The sequence below is a fragment of the Xenopus tropicalis genome, chromosome 1 (assembly GCF_000004195.4).
Source record: "Xenopus tropicalis strain Nigerian chromosome 1, UCB_Xtro_10.0, whole genome shotgun sequence".
Taxonomy (NCBI): domain Eukaryota; kingdom Metazoa; phylum Chordata; class Amphibia; order Anura; family Pipidae; genus Xenopus; species Xenopus tropicalis.
In genome coordinates, this window is record NC_030677.2 from 57544657 (window position 1) to 57564258 (window position 19602).

General features: G+C 40.5%; 1 protein-coding gene across 7 annotated transcripts in view; it reads left to right on the forward strand.

The window, feature by feature from the left end:
• prmt9 (protein arginine methyltransferase 9) overlaps nucleotides 1-19602 on the forward strand; it is a 31615-nt gene that overhangs the window by 1460 nt on the left and 10553 nt on the right. For 2 of the 7 annotated variants that reach the window (XM_018091422.1, NM_001142186.1), the window contains exons 2-5: nucleotides 12810-13016; nucleotides 13846-13994; nucleotides 15942-16178; nucleotides 16270-16437. In XM_018091422.1, the coding sequence (XP_017946911.1) occupies nucleotides 12828-13016; nucleotides 13846-13994; nucleotides 15942-16178; nucleotides 16270-16437 (743 nt within the window). In that variant the 5' untranslated portion in view covers nucleotides 12810-12827. Of the gene's footprint in view, nucleotides 1-4620; nucleotides 4720-11752; nucleotides 12294-12809; nucleotides 13017-13845; nucleotides 13995-15941; nucleotides 16179-16269; nucleotides 16438-18389; nucleotides 18517-19602 lie in introns of those variants that run through there. The other 5 variants (XM_012957564.3, XM_012957554.3, XM_012957558.3 and 2 more) reach the window with 5 other exon arrangements.

A 19602-nucleotide genomic window follows, 5' to 3' on the forward strand; every position in this document is an offset into this window, starting at 1 on the left:
TCCAACCCGGCCCAAGGAAAGTCTCCCATAGGGCTCAATGGCACTCTGCAGCTCCAACCCGGCCCAAGGAAAGTCTCCCATAGGGCTCAATGGCACTCTGCAGCTCCAACCTGGCCCAAGGAAAGTCTCCCATAGGGCTCAATGGCACTCTGCAGCTCCAACCTGGCCCAAGAAAAGTCACCATACTGAAGCTTGAATGAATCCGAATCTTTCGTACTCGGCACGAAGGCTACGAAAAAGTCGCGACTTTTCGCGCAAGTAGTAACGCTACGAAAAAATCGCCAAATTTTGCCAACATTCGGAATGGCAACGAAAAAGTCGCGTCAATTTTCCGAAAAATCGCCAAATACCGATCATTACGAAAAACACGCAATCGAACGCATTCGGCCCGTTCGTGAGTAAGTAAATGTGCCCCTTAGGGTTGCATTAGAGTTTAATATGATGCAGAACAGCCTGTGTCGCAGTGAGAGTTATCTCCCGTCTTGTAACTGTTGCATTTTGCTCGTTTAAGGCACTCATACGCCTAAGATCTGCTCGTTTGGCAAGTATTTGAGGTGAGCAAATATTGGATCACATTGACAGGTTACAGGCCATAGTGATGAGTGCTGTATCAAGGCAATACGTTTCTTGCTCCAAGAGGATTTGTAAACCTGCCGATCAACATCTGGCCAGATATCTGTGGGTAAACCTGTCTGGCACTAACAGACTGCCCACTTGGACCATTTATCACCAGTGTATGGTCAACTTTAAACTACTAGAGTTGCAATAAGACTTGATTAAAGGCCCTCCTGGAGGTGTGAAGGTTTAAGCTACTGATTCTGCCCCTTCAGACTGATTCAGCACCTTTTCGGCCCATGTATGGGGCTCTGTGATGGGCCTACTGACTAACTTGGCCGAAAATCAGGCAGATGTGAATGTCCTGTCAGATCAAGGACTGCAATAGATCACCGATGCAGTCCTCATCCTTATGGACTTTACTCCCTTTGTTGTGATCCATCATTTGGCTCTAGGGCCCACCTAAATAGGTATTTAGTTAAAAGATTCACTCATATTCTGACCTTGCCAAACGAGCAGATCTTATAATGTATGGTCAGCTTAACCTTTGCTCAGGACCACCCCCCCTTAATTCTTAACAAGGTTACAGATTTATAGTTAAACATTGATGTATTAGCCATTGTTCTAAGAACACCTATAACAGCAACACAAATCTTCCCCTAACTGACCTTCGAGCTAAGATTTCACTGGAGGGCAAATAAGCATTGTCCCCAAAAACCACCCTAGCCTTCAAGCTGAGGTGCCCCCCTACCCACCACTGCTCTAGGCCCCCACCCACAGGAAGGCCAGCCCCAAGCTTTGGGAACCACTACTTTAGGATAGTGTCATGAATGGCATTTTTGCTGCTCGGCTGCCTGACGAAAATTACACCATTGCACATTTTCAGGCTGAAATTCATTCTGTGTGAGCGTTGACGGGGATGCCATTACTTTGTCTGAGAGAGCACATGGTTTTGTAAGGTTCATGACAATATGCTAAGAGATGCATGTCTCTATGGATTACTTATTGAGAATGCAGGAATGCAATTCTTAATTCTTGGCTCTATAGTAGTGTAGTAGAGTAGTGCAACCAGGTGATCAGAATTTTAAATAATAATATTGTTATTATTATGGTTATTATAAATATCAGCTAATCAACAAATACAGTCTTTTCTATCTACAGTATTTTTCTAACTATCTTTCTATCTATCTTGTTGTTCCTTTGGTTAGTTAAAAAGAAACAAAAAAAAAATACTAAGAAAATTACTTAAAACAATAATATATGCAAAGATATGCGCTTGCACTGAGTGCAAATGGACACAACTTGTTCCTGCAAGGGAGGGGCCAATATACAGATCAGACATAAGTGTGCACTTACATCTCCCTTCTATTGAATATGATTCAGTATTCACCTAAAACACCTTTGCTCAAAATGGACTTAAAGGAGAAGGAAAGGCTAAGGCACTTGGGGGTGCCAAAATGTTAGGCACCGCCAAGTGACTTAGATCGCTTACCTTGTACCCCGGGCTGGTGCCCCTGTTAGGAGAAAAAAGCACCAGCCCAGGGCACCTGCAGGAAGCGCTTCCTCCTTAATTTTTCTTCTGCCGGCGAAATCCGTGGGCTGGCGAAATCCGTGGGCCGGCGCATGCGCAGTAGAGTGAAAAGCCGACTTTCTTGTTTAAGTTCGGCTTTTCACTCTACTGCGCTTGCGCATGCAAGCGAATAGGAAGTAGGAAGCGCTCGCTGCTACCCCGGGCTGGTGCTGTTCTCTCTGTACAGGGGCACCAGCCCGGGGTAAAAGGTAAGCGATCTAAGTCACTTGGGGGTGCCTAACATTTCAGCACCCCCAAGTGACTTAGCCTTTTTTTCTCCTTTAAAGGGATACTGTCATGATTTTTATGATGTACTTTTTATTTCTAAATTACACTGTTTACATAATTCACTCTACCATTTAAAATTTTATTCTTGTAATATTGGTGTGTAGGCAGCCTGAGTCAGCGCTTTCAGAAGGAGCCAGCGCTACACATTAGAACTGCTTTCAGGTAACCTATTGTTTCTCCTACTCCCATGTAACCGGAGGAGTCCCAAGCCAGACTTGGATTTCTTGCTATTGAGTGCTATTCTGATATCTACTGGGAGCAGCTATCTTGCTACCTTCCCATTGTTTTGCTGATTGGCTGCTGGGAGGGGGAGCGATATAGCACAGGTGACATGGCTGTGGCACCCCGGGAAATGAAGAATATGACTATCCCCATGTGAAATTTCAAAATGAAATATAAAAAATCTGTGTTTTTGAAAAATGGATTTCAATTCAGGATTCTGCTGGAGAAGCTCTATTAACTGATGCTTTTTAAAAAAAAAAAAATGTTTTCCATGACAGTATTTCTTTAATAAATCTGTTCTGCCTATTGTTTTAATGAAACACTTCCATATTTTACATTATTTTTGTCATTATAAATAATTAATTCAAAATTACACCTTTTCACTGAACATATTCCCCCCTAAGCAGGGCACACATTGAAGGATTGGTTTGTTTGGCAAGGCCACCAAATCTGACTTATTTTTGCCCAACTGTTGGTCAGGCAGGCCAGTTGGAGGGCCTCATACATGGGCAGATATGTATATGGGGCCCTTAAGAATTTCAGTGGCCCAACATCAGGGGCATCTTAGGGAACTGCTAATTAGTTTTATTAGCGCCTTTCTTAATTTAAACATTAAGCAAAAAGTTTAGCACAAGCCCCACTCAGCATGTGTTTAAAAGGGATGTAGACTGTCCCTTTAAAAGTTACAACACTAAGCACCTATAGACTCATGTACATACTGTCTGGTAAAGCAGGTGTTAGGCACAGAGCTCCAGAAAATATTACTGTAGCACTGGAAAAGAAAACACTGCATCCATTCACACCCCCATAAATATAAACACATTCATGCACCTCCCAACATTTCAAGAGGGACACTTGGTTTAATGGAAACAGAAGAGCTTTTGTTCACATTCCTTCTATTTACTGGTAGCAGCACAAGGAGAGGGTTTCTGTGTTTAAATGATTTCTGTGTTGCCTCATAAAATTATTTTGGTTTGGCACAACAACTTTCTTTGGTAGAAATAAGAGAAGCTGCAATAAAACAGCTTTATTTTGAAATAAAATATACCTATAGTCTATTGCTTTCCGGTGTCTGGGGGATCTCCTAGCTCAGTGCTGTCCAACTGGCGGATGCGGCCCCCCTCTGTGTGGCCCCCCCACCTGTCTGGCTGCTTTGATGGCTTACCTTTGTGTAAGATTTAAGGGCTCTGGCACACGGAGAGATTAGTCACCCGCGACAAATGTAAATCGCCAGTGGGATGGCATATGCGGCGGAGCGATTTCCCTGAAATCGCAAAAGTTACGATTTACATTTTCGCTGGTGGGATTGCATTTCGGGGGGAGATTAGTCACCCGCAAACAGGGAGATTTGTCGCGGGCGACTAATCTCCCCGTGTGCCAGAGCCATAAATGGTATCAGTACTGTGATTAACTGGCCCCCTGCATGGTTTACACCTCAGAATCAGGCTGTAAACCCCTTGTATTGTTTAAAAATGTAATCCCCTGTATTGTTCACACCTTTTAATCCCTACATTGTTCACCCTCTGCATTGTTCACACCTCAGGGTCAGACTGTAATCACCCACATTGTTCACCTGTTGTTCAGAAACCTACAAAGGAACATATACTGAGGTGCTACTGCAAAGTTTTTTTAATATATAGTTATTGTGTAGACTGTAGGAGCACTGTCAGCATTGTGTCACTGTATGCTGCATGTGTGTGCCATAAACACAGGCAGCATAGGGCAGGCAGAGTATGGCACACACAGGCAGTTTATAGTAGTCAGGGCAGAGTTTGAAGTACCTCTGAGATCCGTACCTGCATTAGCTGTGTATAATTATGTGTATGTATATGGCTCCAGCACTGTGGCATCGCTATTGTAGCCAGATGGCATTGCTGCATTAGGTCTGAAGTTGTTGAGGTGCCTGGCTAGTATCAGCCTGGCTATTTTATGTTTAAAATGCTGCATAAGGGTCTGTAGTGTTACCCCACAGGCTAATTGGGGTGTAACTGGAGCAACCTCTGCTAAATGTAATTATGTAATTAGCCAAAGGTGTTGTGACTCTCATTCTGAGCATCCAGAGTTTAGCACCATGGGCTGGGAAGGTAAAGTTCTCTATACCGATTCTGTTTGCTGGTTTTATTAGAAGCAGTTCTCCTTTAGTGGTCTCTTTCCAGTTTTCTGGTGCTTAAGGTAGACCATAACTGTTGGTTTAGAGAGCTATAGTATTTTAGATAATTGAGAGCCCTTTATTCTGATTACTTTAAAGGTGTGTTTGTGCCAAACATGCAGAGGGCTCTAGTCCTTACTTTGTTAGTCAGCAGCAATTTTTGGCTTTGCTCTGGGGACCCCAGACCAGGCTTGTGTTGCCACCAGCAAATGAACACAATTATTTGATTTGTGATTAGTATCTATCTGCTTATAGAAATGTGTTATAGTGTATTGCCATGTAGTTATCATTCAGGCTACACATGGGCACTGTCACAGTTAAGTGTTGCAATACTAATGCTGTATGTTTTCTGTACAATACTCACCAGTGGATTTTATTTGTTTCACTGTTCTGAGGTGATTTAGAACCCTGTATTATGCATGCTTAAACTGCAAATGTCTGGGTACCAGATAATATTCATTAGTTTCTTCAGCAACCATGGCTGGTAACAATATGGGCAGTAAGCATACCTATAGCTTTAGCTGACTGTGAATGTTTGTTGTACTGGGCAATGTTCATATTATGAATCTGCAGCCCAAACAAAGGACTATCTCCAGCATTTTTAAATCTGTGCTATTAGCATGCTTAAAGCTGCAGCACAATTCATGGTTTACTATGTCCTATTATTGGTAAGTGTCATAAGCTGTTACCAGTTCAGGGTTTTGTAGGCCTTTTTGCAGTACTTCTAAGGCCTGGCAGTATGTATGTGCCAAGCTGTAGCCCAGCAGGTTTCATTGGGCCCTGTGATATGCAAGCTGAATGCATCATGCTTATAACTACAGCTGAACCAAAGGGGTTAGGCTCACATGCTGCAGTTCAACTCTGGGGCCACTGGGCCTGTAGTAATTATTGAGCCTGGTATAAACCATGATTCATAATATGCTGCCAGACAAACATTCCTCTGAGTTTGCAGATATTCAGGAGCCTAGCAACATGCGTTCCTTTGTGCTGCAGGGAGTCATCGCTTTAGTAGTATACACACTTGGTAAACAGCATCTGACTTGTGTGTTCTACAGGTCTCTCTTATGAGTTTGATCTACATGGTAGGTCAGTCCTAAAACATTTGAGTTGAATTAGGGGCTGGCTCCATGACAGGTTTGAAGCAAACTCAACAGTGTGTTCACTAAACTCTGCATGGCTAGTGTATAACACAGCCTTTATGAAAGATGCCATTACGTTTGTTGGTATCACCTCTTTTGAGACCTAAAGGCTGGCAGGTTGCAGCCAATGTCATGGCATCTGCTGGATCAGAGTAGCTGAAGCAGGGTAATAAGATGGCATGTACGTGTAATCTTAATTAGGTTACTGGGTATCTCCTCTGCCTTGAGAATAGCTTCACAGCTGGGCGCTTGTTTTCGAAGCTATGCTGTGTTTGCTGTCGACATGGGTTTAGGTGCTTGTTACCCAGCAAGCATCCATTAAATAGGCTTTTTGCATTAACCTTGCTAAGCTATCATTGTCGCTTCTGTTGGGTTCGGGGGGTCTAACCCTTGAATTGAATTGTCTGCGGGATTACTGCTGCTTGTTCTTTAAGTTTTCTGTTGCGTACTGTTATGGTTACAGGGTTTACGGCACAGTATAACCTTGTCTCCAAAAGGTATCTGAGCATCACATTCGCACTGCTTGGGGATGATCTGTGCTTTCAATTTATGGAAGTTTTACCTACATCTCCCTGCCTAGGGCCCAGTTATCTGGCCCATATTATTGCCTGTGCAACAGTTAATTACTTGCCCTGAAGTATTCTCCTTTGGGTGAGGGTGCCTCCAGCTGGGAAGCTTAAAACAGGGTGTTTTGGCTTCCATCAGATTGATCAGGATACAGGGCTTACACATTACACATTGGTTAGGTCTAAAAGCTCCAACCTTAGCTCACACTTGAAAGGCATTCCTTGTTCCTGCCCAGTTGTCTACTTTGGCTGGGATTATGCCTTGCTGTTCCCATGCTATATATTAGTTTAGCAGCATGGCGGCTATGAGTATGCCTTCCCGTCCAGGTCATATTTGTGTAGTGGCATGGACATTCATGTCTTCTGCTTGGCATGCTCAGGGAACAAGGTAGTAATGAGGGATGGGTTGCCCTGCTTGCCTCATTTTATGCCAGTCATCCTCAGAAATGGTTACCATAATGGGTCAGCATAAAGCCGAAAATTTAGGAACTGTTTTGTCATTGCAATACCCGAGATTCCTGGAACTAAGTTACCCTTGTGGAGGGTTGTCATTCTAGTATGTCACCTCAGCATGATAGCAACCTTTAAAGATCATTATGGGATAGAGTGGTCAAGAGGTCATCATAAGCACATATAGGGCTCACGAATGTCTGACAGGGCTCACATGGTCTCTACCTATGGTACTTCCTTTATAATGCAAATTTTTCTACCTAGTTCTCTGCTATGGTCTAACGGGTATTTTCCAATTGTGAATTTCATAGCTGTTAAATGGTATGCCTCTAAATAGTTTTGTGAGATTCTGGGAGTAGGTGGGGAGGGAGGTTTGTTTGTGCATCCGGGGGGAGGGGCGTGGCGGCGGCGGCGGCCTCCGGGGGGCCCGGATTTGAAATCCAGTGCTGATGGTAGTCTTAAAGCTTGTAACAAAGACACCATAGAGGGTGTGGGGTGGCTTTTAAAGCTTTGGGAAGGATCCTTCAGATGGGGCATTCGGGCGGGGATATCTCTGATAGTGCTGATATGGAGTATTCCCAGGAAAGGAAAATCACGGTAAGTATGATACAATTTTCCCTTTTCTGGTGTGATATTTGAAAAAGAAAAACTGAAAGAGTGTGCAAGATGAACTATCCTTGTGACATAATATTTACGGGGCGCATTTTTGTTTTTTTAATTTAAAAATTTGAGTAAACTCAAGTCCACAGATGTTTTACATTTACTAAAAAGTCTGAGCTGAAAAAGTCAGCACAAGAAAAGTCATGAAGATCCCGAATATTTCAACTTACTGATTAAAAACCACAACTTTTTCGAATTGTAGCACAAAAACAGCATCAAAAATCCGTTTATGGAGTTTCGAAGCAAAAGAAGGATCTTTCTGGAAAGGGACATCTGCCATTGACTTCTACACGCTCTCGGCAAGTTTTAGCTAGCGAATTGTCAGATTTGGATTTTTAGTCGTTTTGTTTCGGGGGGGGGGGGGAGATCAACACATTAGTAAATTGCCCCCTAAGTGTTCTGTTATTTCTTTTTGTTAGATAAAATTTGGAGATTGACTGACTGACTATATTTAGGGTAAGGCCCCAGGAGGGGGTTTGTCAGTCTGTGTATAAGCACAGACTGAAAAATCTTGTGTGTGTGCCTGTACCCAGAAGCATTGACTCCACCTGGGTGCAGGCACACGCAGCCAATATCTGCCAACTAATGTGAGACTTGGTGGCAGATTTATTCAAACTCTAGCATTTCCCATTTTTTTGTGCCTGTACCTGGGCAAATTCTGTGCTTCCGGGTGCAGACACAACAAGAAGATTTTTCAAGGATATGGGCAGATTGTCAATCTGCACTTATACACATATACCTCTGCTTACATTATCTGAACTAAGCTTCTTTATCTCCTACACACTCATTGTGTTGTTGCCTTTCTTATGCATTCCTGCATGCCACTACACATTGCGGTATATTGGTTTAATTTGCAGTTCCTTAGAGGAATTCATGGCCTGCTGATACTGTCAGGGATGTTGGCCTCTAGATGTGCGGACTAAGGAGGAAGCAGGTACTGGACTACAGGCAATGAAAGGTAATTGGCAAAAAGATTTACACTTAGGGTTGCCACCTCTCCCGGCAGGGTGTGATGTCACTGGACAGGGCAGTGATGTCACAGGGCGGGCCACTGTCGTCATGGGGCTATAACTTGGCAATTGGCCAATTGCAGCGTCAATTTTCAAGAATCCACGGTTCTGGCCAGGCAGTTTTGAACTGGACAGTCTTACTGAAAACCCTATTTACACTTTATTTAGGCATAGGCAGGTTAGACGAGGCAGGCAAGGGCGGGGCAGAGAACAGGCACTGAAAAATGTAGGCAAAAGTCCAGCATCAAAGTACCAAAAGGTTAACAAGCTCTTGGTCTAAGTCCAGAAAATTGTGAGGGGAGGCACAATTACAGGTTAAAGTTTCAAACTTCCAATATATAGGAAGAGTGGACCTACGAGCAGGTAAAATCAGGGGGGGGGGGCAACGCCACAGAAACTACTGCCTTACAGGCTACCTTGACATGGTGTTAGTGACACTTAATTCTATCTTCTGAAATCCAAATAAACAGTGAGTAGCATCTCTGGATCACTACAGTTTATCAGGTCTAACCATTCTATAACTGTGAAGCATCTTATCTTGTGAGAACACTGATGCCAGCTCTGCATAGACTTGGGTGTGTCATAGTTTCACATATGAGGGAACATTCTTGACCCCAGGGGGGTGTAAATAAGCGCAAGAGTGCATCCCTTTGTGCTTATGGGATTTTTAGAAGCATATTTATCAATGGGGTGATAAATTATGCTTTTAAAAATCCCATAGGAATAAATAGCACATGGATGAATTTTTACATATTAAGCTCTAAACTCAGATTTTAATCATCTGCCCCTAAGTCTGAATAGTAATTTTTTCGGATTGGGCTTTTTGTCACCAAAAACACAATTCCAAATAAAAACCGCTAAATCCTGTTGAGATCATGTAGAAGTCAATGACAGGTGTCCCTTTTACAATTAGAAGATCTTTCTTTGCTTTGTGGTTTGCTGTTGTGTGACATTATGAAAAAGTTGTAATTAAGCATAAGCCTCCCACAATTGCCTTCTAATATCCAACTGTAACTGAATTCTGCTGAAATGTTTCTATATGAAAAATGTTTGGTCTTGATTTTCAACAGGATATATAGAAAAACCTACTGCACCACCCACCTCTCAATTATTTCTAGAATTGCTGAGCGTACGAGCTGCATAAGTTATTTTCTAGAAATAAATCAACCTGCTAAAGATCAAGGTTGCAGAGGAGCATGTGTTGCACCACTTCCAGAAATCATGTAGATTATTGTATAGGAATATATAATTTGTGTTACTGTTTGTGCAATAACATTGCAGTCACTCTTTATACATATGCAAGCTAAACGATAACAGAATATATGGATTGAATTCAGGCAGGGTTATAATCCATTATCATTCACTATAATTTTTTTTTTTGTTTCCAAACTGGGAACCACAAATCCAAAGGAGACATCACTCGAGACACAGATTAGCCAAGTCAGGGGAAAACAAAAATCCATTTATAAACAGTGGGCCCTATGCAAAAAAATCTTTGGAAGGGCCCAGTGTGCACCAAAGCCTAACCCGCCCCCTTTGTTGCAGGCAGACGAATGTGCAAGTGAGTGCACAGCGGATGCTTCAATCTTTCAGTCACTATAGACCCTATGATCTGGGGCCCCCTGTTTCCTAGGCCCACGACAGCAGGGTCTGCTTCCTCTATTATAGTGTTTGTGCAAAGGTTTCCCTTGTTTTGCCTATACATTGTCTGGCCTCTTCACATGGGCTGGGCATTAATCAGATCTGAGCAGAGCAAATTCTACAGACTGGCCAGGAGGTGGGCCTGATTAGACTTGGCTGGCCAATCAAGAAGCCTGAAAGCCTGGCTAGTAAGTCTACAGGTGAGCTCTGACTGAGACAAAGAGGTATTTAAATCCAACATACAAGAATCTATGTGCCTGTACACACACAAACACACACACACAGTTGCCTGTGCAGTGGTCTGTAATATTGATGCAATTGATATCACTGATATGGAAGAAGTGTTTTATTCACTCTTTTGTTACACCTGTTTCTGGCGATTAAATTAAGCTTTGTATCTGCATGTGTAAATTGCTGGAGGGTGACAGCTGTTCTAAGCTTGGTCCCACCCTGCAGGTTTAAAGCACATATTCCGCTTGCAAAAAAAACACGTGAACCCCTTATATTAGGGTTCTCATATGAGCAAGAATATTTAGGCACATAAAACTCAAGTACTGCAATTCAATCCTGTGGTGTATTGAGGGAAGAGACTGAGCTTAGGGCTTTGTACTGAGCTATAGGCAGGGCAATACACTGGAGCATTCTATTAGTTTGATATGTTTTCCCTTTGCAAACTCAACTGATATGAGTGTATTTGTTTTTTTCTGTTTTACCTGCACAATCTTTTAGAATATACAATTTATCCACATGACTTATGGGAGTGGTGTGTCACATGCTCCTTGTTCCATCTAACTGAATTTATGATAATAAGATTAATAAATAAGCAGCAATGCTTTTTTTTTTTTTTAAATATTAAAAGCATCAAAGTGTCTGTTCGCAAAGAATTTCTATCCACATAGGTTTACTTACAAAATATGCTGTAACGCTGCTCTGAAAATGTTGTATACCCGTATTACTATAACCCTTCCTACAGTAAAGCACGTTATATGAAAGTATAATGCTTTCATAGCACAGGAAGTTATTTAGGGAATGATGAATGCAAGAACGCAAACCACTATAAAGTCATTTAGAAGTTTTGCAAGCAAGCTTGTTGCACTCACAGACCATTTATCCAGACGTCGTTCTCCTGCGTCCTTGTCTGTTATGCCGTAATGTCTGTACTTCAGCATGATATGTTGAACAAATGATTTCATATAGAATAATGGAGGACACCTGACACTGCAGGACTTTGCTGCAAATTGGTGTTTATTGGCATGTCCCACTACATGTTTTGGGCAAAGCCCTTTTTCAAGTGAACAACATAATATCTGAACAAACAGCATTTAAAGACCCAAATCCCAAACTCAGTTTGGTGGAAAACCGTCACATGTGGTGTTTTCGGCACAATACGTAAAGAATAAGAGGATACCCAGAGGCTTGGAACCAAACCTATGCAAAGGGGACCCAGTGCTGACTAAGGTGGCATGAAATTTGTAATAAGTGCAGCCTTGATCTGATGGTGTTAACCATAGAAAGACTTAACATACAACTTGCAGTTAAGTCACAATTGCAGAGTTTAAAGAGAAAGTCTGTGCAACCCCAGGCACTACCAAAACTGAGGAGGTTTTCAGAGAGCAAGCTGAGGCACTTAGTGTGTTTCAAGCGAAGGTGACTCACAGACAACAGGGGAAGTTTGCGAGAGACACTGAAGATTACCTGCAAAATCGTGTGTACACATGGAAAGCAGAGCAAAAGAGGCAGCCTTTCAGCAGAGAAACTTACAGCCAGCAGGCGGACCTGACTGCCAAGCTCCAGCAGAGGAACACGCAAGAAAGGGGCACTAGGACCATGTGGGACACCAACGGGACAGAGGCAACGCGAGAACCTGATCTGGTCACATGACACAGTAACACGGTCTTCAGAGAGTGGTGCCTGCAGTGAAGCATTCACACAGTCAGCCTCAGAGTGTAAAATGTTTTCTGTAAACTACACATTACTAATGGTACCCTCTGTTTTTTTTACAGATTTAAATGAATTGCTCTAGTGAGACTTGGTCAGCATGTGGTAAGACACCCAAGTAGAAGATAGGTATCAGTTAAAATGGGCAGTAATTGTATTGTGCTTTTGCTTGGTATATGTATTTCCTTTTAAAGCTACATTGTGGTGGAAGACCAACTGCTTGGTGGTTCCTAAGCCGTGTATAAAATATAATTGGACTTTGAAATCATTTTTTGGTGGGGGGGGTCAGGCTCCTGAGTGCCCTGGAGCAGTACCCCCCCTTTGACTGCTTGGAACCAATGGGGTTAAGGGGAAGGTTGGATTTGGGTTGTTGAACCATTTAAATGTTGTTTGTTCAGATATTATGTTCACTTGAAAAAGGGGACTTGAATTAGTGTCCAATGGACACATTTGCAGCAAAGTCCTGCAGTGTCAGGTGTCCATTATTCTATATGATGTCTGTTTAATTAGAGCTAAAACAGGAACACAGGCGTGATAGCCGGTCAGAAGGAGTTGGCTGAACTGGAAGACTGGGATTGGATGAACGAATGACTGTTTTTGTTTTTTTTTTTGTCCTTTTAGCAATTCTCATTATAAAGAATGAACGAGGCGGGAAAGGAAGTGCAGCCGAGAGGTAGAATGGCAGCCCAGGCTGCTAGCAAGAGACGCCTCATCTCCAGGTCTTTGCAAAGTGCTCAGATCTGCCTGCAGAATCAGGACTATGGCACCGCATATGCACACCTTCTGCTAGTGCTTACTCTGGCTCCAGAGCAAAAGGATGCCTTAAAGGTACCAGTTTCAATACAGTTGAATGTCCTGGAAAAAAAAGTCTGTCATACCAAGTGTTTGGGGACTTTATGATATTATAATAGATATTAAAAGATTAAAGATGAAGAAAGATTTTATGCCATAAAATAGTTTGTGAAGATGACGGTGGGTGAAACAATGAGATGTAAGTAAAGCTAATAATATCTGAGGGAAAGTTTTCATAAACCAGTAAACATGGCCATTTCAACAAATTTTGGGGCAAATAGTCTATAACCTAATAGTCTATAACTATAATTCTTTTAGCCATAATGACCCAGATATATCAGTAAGATCACTATAGAAAATGCTTTCAGAGAACCGCATTAACCGCAGACATGCCAGTAAGATCACTGAAGAAAATGTGCTGCAATAAGTCAAATGGGCCAGTCAGTTTACTATAGAAAGTAGATAATGAACACTGTATTCTCCCCAGACATGCCTGTAAAATCACTTCAGAAAATGGATAATGAGCACTGAGTTAACCACACATATGGTAGTAAGATTGTTGCAGAAAGTAGATGGTAAGGTGTATCTTCTGCTTTAGCTAAATACAATCAATGCCTTCCTCCATTTGTAACTGGAGAAAGTCCAAACTTACAGCCACAGTGAAGTGCAACATATACAGTACATAGAAAACCAACTGACTGCTCCTGACCTGGAACGTTTCAGTGTGTCCATGTCTGTGAAATGTCACCACCACATTCTAAAGCAGTCAAATTAATATGTTTAAGGTTTATAGTTGATTAAAATCTGTTTTTCTTAGTTTTTTTTTATCAGCAATATTTAAACTACTGTGTGTGTTGCTTTTCAGGATATGTTTCAGTATTCTTTATTTAAGTGGGCAGAAGAGCTGTATGCTTTGAATCGAAGTCAAGATTTGTTCAATTGTTATGAGCAAGCACTAGAGCTTTTCCCAAGAGATGATGTAATTTGTAACAGTATGGGCGAACATCTCTTCAGGTAAGAAAAAATGTTGTTTTTTAGAATGTGTTGCATATACTGCAGTCTGTATACAATAAAACAGAATCTAATGGTTACATTGGATTAATGTATGTTGTGGGGCCTCAGGACTTAGGCCTGCTATAACCATGGAGAAAGAGTAGGCTGATGTTTCATGGTAAGAAAAATCTTGTGCCCATGTCTCTCACTGGCACATGGCAGGTTATTGGGTGCCAACAACACAAGCCACACCTCAGTTTCTCATGCAATGTCAAATTGCTCCAACCAGTTTGATTAATTAGAATTTGAGCATCCGCATATGTGTGGAAATTAAGTGGTCAGCATGTGGGCAGCCCAGTGACATTGATGGGATATCAGATTGTGTGCTGCTTACATTTAAAGGAGAGTCGGCCTTAAAATGTAATTTTATTTTAACATAGACAGTGATACTCTCTGTCCTAAATTTAAAAATGCTTCCAGGTCCAGCAATCCTGAGGCTAAATTACATCATTTTGTATAATTTAAATTTTCCTATTTGCCTCCAGTCTGCTATTGAAGACACTGCCTGGTTGCCAAGGTAAGTGGGATGCAATCAATTCAGGATTGGAGAGTTGCAGAACTAAAAGCTTATTACAAAGAATTAAATATAATAAGTTAAAGTATACTAAATTATATGTATGTGTGTGTGTGTGTATATATAAAATATATATATATATATATATATATATATATATATATATATATAATATAGTCCAAAGTGGGGAGCACACCCATATACCTTAGCGATACCTTGGTGCCAGAGCTTAGGATTTTCGCAGTAGTAGAGGATGACGGCACTCAAAGGATTTGCACATCAGAGGTAAAAAATGAGAAATTACATATTAAATGCGAATGGTGAGGCTTTTTTAGTCCAACATTTCAGTCCATTACTTGGACTTTCGTCAGGGGCTCCAAATTCGCATTTGATATGTGATTTCTCATTTTTTATATTTTACCTCTGAGTGCCATCATCCTCTACTACTATATATATAATATAATATATCAATCCTTATAGTGTCTGCACTCCAAAGCTCATAACTTTGTGGGGTGCACAGCCAAATTTTAAGTATTCAGCAATAAATATTCCGTGGCTGGCAAACCATTTAAAATTGTCATAAGTTTATTTAAGACAAATTGTATTAAAAGAATCTGACGTTTCGATCCTCTTGAGAAAGGTTCTATTGAGGACCGAAACGTCGGATTCTTTTAAAACAATATGTGTTAAATAAACTTATGACAATTTTAAAGGGTGTGCCGGCCACAGAATATTTATTGCTATATATACAGTATATATATATATATATATATATATATATATATATATATATATATATATATATGTATATTAAATTGCCACACAATATTTCTGTCTCAGCAAAAGGCTAAAGGCTGCCCAAAAGTAGGACAATTTTCCCTGCATGGTTTAATTTAGAATCCACAGTCTAACAAATTTAAATGCCATACAATCCAGGTTTTATCAGTATGCTTTTCTGCGGGCATCATTTGTTGGTATTCAGGTGAAAACTATGTTCTATGGCTTTCAATTTTATTCTTTTTAATATAACCATAATTTCACAGCTGTAGAATCATTTTATTATCATGGTATTTTGTGACACCAGAAAGAGCAAATTTATTTAAAAATTATTATAAAGCAGAGGTAATATCTCTGAATCATATTTGTCATATATGCTGCTTATTCAAACACAGATTCAACAATATGGAGACGAAAACCCTGTGCGTACAATTAGCTTTTCCTTCTGTGTAAGGAAAAAAAGTCAAAATTACACCTGTTCATAAATTCAACATTTTACTTGTATAACCTAATACCAACCCTAAACAGAATATAACAAAGTAATATAAAAAAAAAGCCTTTTACAACTGTACTTTGAACAGTTACCAGAGCAGCACTCTCTTTTTGTATGCTGTTAGGCTGGGCTTCCGAGATGAAGCAGCTGGTTATTTCTACAAGGCACTGAAGCTGAACCCAAGCTCTGCTGAGGCCAAGGAAAACTTCTACCGTGTAGCAAACTGGTTGATAGAGCGCTGGCATTTTATCATGCTCAATGACACAAAGAGAAACCTGATGTATCAGGAAGCTATCCAAAATGCTATTCAGAATGGTTGCAAAACTGTACTTGATATTGGAACTGGCACTGGAATTTTAAGGTATTTTGTGTTTCTTTTTTTCATTGAATTTACAAGTTAAAATTATTGTATCTTAGAAATTTAATGTGCTCATCTTTTTTTTTCCCCCTAGCATGTTTGCTAAAAAAGCTGGAGCTTCATATACATATGCTTGTGAGCTGTCCAAAACCATGTATGAGCTTGCTTGTGAAGTATTGACAGCCAATCAAATGGATGGGCAAATCAAGCTATTGCACATGAAGTCCCATGATATACAAATCCCAGAACACATCCCTGAAAGGTAATTGTAACCTGGATAATGAATTTATGGCAATATTTGAGTAATTAAAAGGTTTTTGTTTTGCATTTTAAACTTTTACAAACAGCAATAAGTTGAAAGGAAAACGAGCAAAGAAAGAACAGTATTGGTGTTGGAGCCAGTAGAGCATATAATCATCTAAATTATACATTCGAAAATGCAGGGGCATCACACAGTGCGAGCGAAAAGACCCAGACTGGCCACATTTGTTTGGGCAGCCGCTAGAAATTAAGTGGTTTATAATGTACTATTGCACTAGAATTGCAAAAATCTTATACATGATATACCATTTCATATACAGTGTATGTCAATGAGCTATCTGTAAACACTGTCAGAATGTCTTTTAAAAAGACATATAATTGTAGTTTCAATATTCTGTTTACTTATCTCTTGTAAGCAAAGGAATAACCAACTGCTATATATATATAAATTACGCACCATTCTGAATTGTGTTAAATCATAGCCAGCTTATATTTAGCACTTTGTTTCTTCTTCAGTTCATTCAGTTATGATCGCAAATAAGTTTCAGATTATTAGTTTTGTAAATGTGTATAGTAATGCAAGCGTGCAAGGCTTTCAGTATTCGTAAAAGCATAGTCAAAATAATAATTATAAAATGAAAAGTGTACCAAGATGCTGCTTAGGGCAGGCTGTCCCTTCCAACATGATGAACATAAAAGAAAAATTATTGGAGATTTATCTAAAAGGTCAAGAGCAACTATAAAAGGGTTACAGATTGCCAAGTGTTCATAATAAAACCACATTTAAGGCACACTACAACTCTAGTTTTTATAGTATAGACAGCAGAAGTAACTTGCACTCAAAAAATACTCTCTTAAATAGAAACAGTAGTATTTCAGCAGTGACATAAAGTTTATTGGATTAAAAGAAAATATACAATATGCATCATAACAAAATTAGACAGGTGCATAAATGTGGGCACCCCAACATCAGTACTTAGTTGAGCCTCCTTTTGTAAATGTAACAGCCTCTAGATACCTCCTATAGCCTTTGATGAGTGTCTGGATTCTGGATGGTTGGCACGGACAGCCTGCTTCAAATCATCCCATAGATTTTCGATGATATTCAAGTCGGGGGACCATGACGGCCATTCCAGAATGTTGTACTTCTCCCTCTACATAAATGCCTTTGTAGGTTTCCAACTGTGTTTAGGGTCATTGTCTTGTTGGAATATCCAACCCCTGTGCAACTTTGTGACTGATGCTTGAACATTATCCTGAAGAATTTGATATTGGGTTGAATTCATCCCACCCTCCACTTTAACAAGGGCCCCAGTCCCTGAACTAGCCACACAGCCCCACAGCATGATGGAACCTCTACCAAATTTGACAGTAGGTAGCAAGTGTTTTTCTTGGATTGCAAGGTTCTTCTACCGCCATACAAAGCGCTTTTTGTTATGAGCAGATAACTTGATTTTTGTCTCATCAGTCCAAAGCACTTTGTTCCAAAATGACTTGTCTAAATGAGCTTTTGCATACAACAAGCGACTGTTTGTTGCATGAGTGCAGAAATTACTTCTTTCTCATCACCCTGCCATACAGATGTTCTTTGTGCAAATTGTGCTGAATTGTAGAACGATGTACAGATACACCATCTTCAGCAAGATGTTTTTGCAGGTCTTTGGAGGTGATCTTTGGGTTGTCTGTAACATTCTCACAATCCTCCGCATATGCCGCTTCTGTATATTTCTTGGCCTTTCAGACCTTTTTTTTTTTTTTTTTTTTGTTACATTACTTACAGATGAAACTGACAGTTTAAACCTCTGAGATAGCTTTTTGTAACCTTCGCCTAAACCATGATACTGAACAATCTTTGTTTTCAGGTCTTTTGAGAGTTGCTTTGAAGATCCCATGCTGTCAATCTTCAGAGAAGAATTAAACAGAAGCACAACTTGCAATTGGCCACCTTAAATACCTTTTCTTATGATTGGACACGCCTGCCTATGACGTTCAAGGCTTAACAAGCTAATCCAACCAATTTGGTGTTGCCAGTAATCAGTACTGAGCAGTTACATGCATTCAGATTTGCAAAACTACATGGGTACCCACATTTTTGCACAGCCAGTTTTTCACATTTAATTTCATACAAATTTTCACTAAAAATCTTTGTTCAGAAAACACCCCAGTGCTCATATGTTCCTTGGAAATGAAAGGCGTATATACCACGTTTTTTTGTTTTTTTTTATTGAAAGTAGAGTAAATTATGCAGGCTGAGGGGGGACTGTATGCAGAATGTGGGGAAAGGTGTTTTAGTACGAAGCATTATTATACATATATTACTGCTACATTACATAGGACTTTGCATAGATTTTATCATAGTATCTGCCTGTGGCTCATGGCAATCTAAGATACCTCTCTCATTACAATCTATACAAGATACCTCTGTCGCTCAAACTCAAATGCTATGGTTGGGTATCAAGAGCCAGTTAACCGGCCTAAATGTTTGTGTTAGCATGTGGGAATAAACTGGAATACCCATGGAAACACAGAAGTACATAAAAACTCCCTTGAAGATCCCACAGCCATGCAGCCTCCTATTGAAATATTACTGAGGTGCATCACCTTTGAACAAGAGGGGGAAAAGAATGAAAACAAAATACAGAACATTCCTTGATTAAAGGAGAAGGAAAGGCAGAAATTGATATTAACATATTTGAAAAGGGCATCAGCCCCTGTCTTGAACCGCTAACCTTAGAAAGTTAGCCGCTGCTTGTAGATCGGCGCACCAGCCCTCAGAAGATTCGCCTGTGTTCCTTCTTTGGCGCCGACATTTTCAAACTCCACTATGTCACTTCCCCCTTCGCCTGCTCCTACTGCGCATGCGCCGATTCGTGACCCTGTGACGTAACGCTGACTGGCGCGCTCGTCTGTCAAGGAGCCATATTTGCACTCCTTTGGCCAGCGTGTAAGTAGATATATACACAGCGTTCTGCAGGTTTATATTCCCGGCAATGCCTAGTGATCACGCAGAGGACTGACACTGTTTTTTAGTTAAGAGTATCAATTTATGTAATACTACCACATGCCTACAATAAACAAATAACAAAGCCGGGTTAAGTACTCAGATTAAATGATATTTTTAATAAATAATTTTCATTATGTTTGATGCTGGTTTTAGTGGGATGGC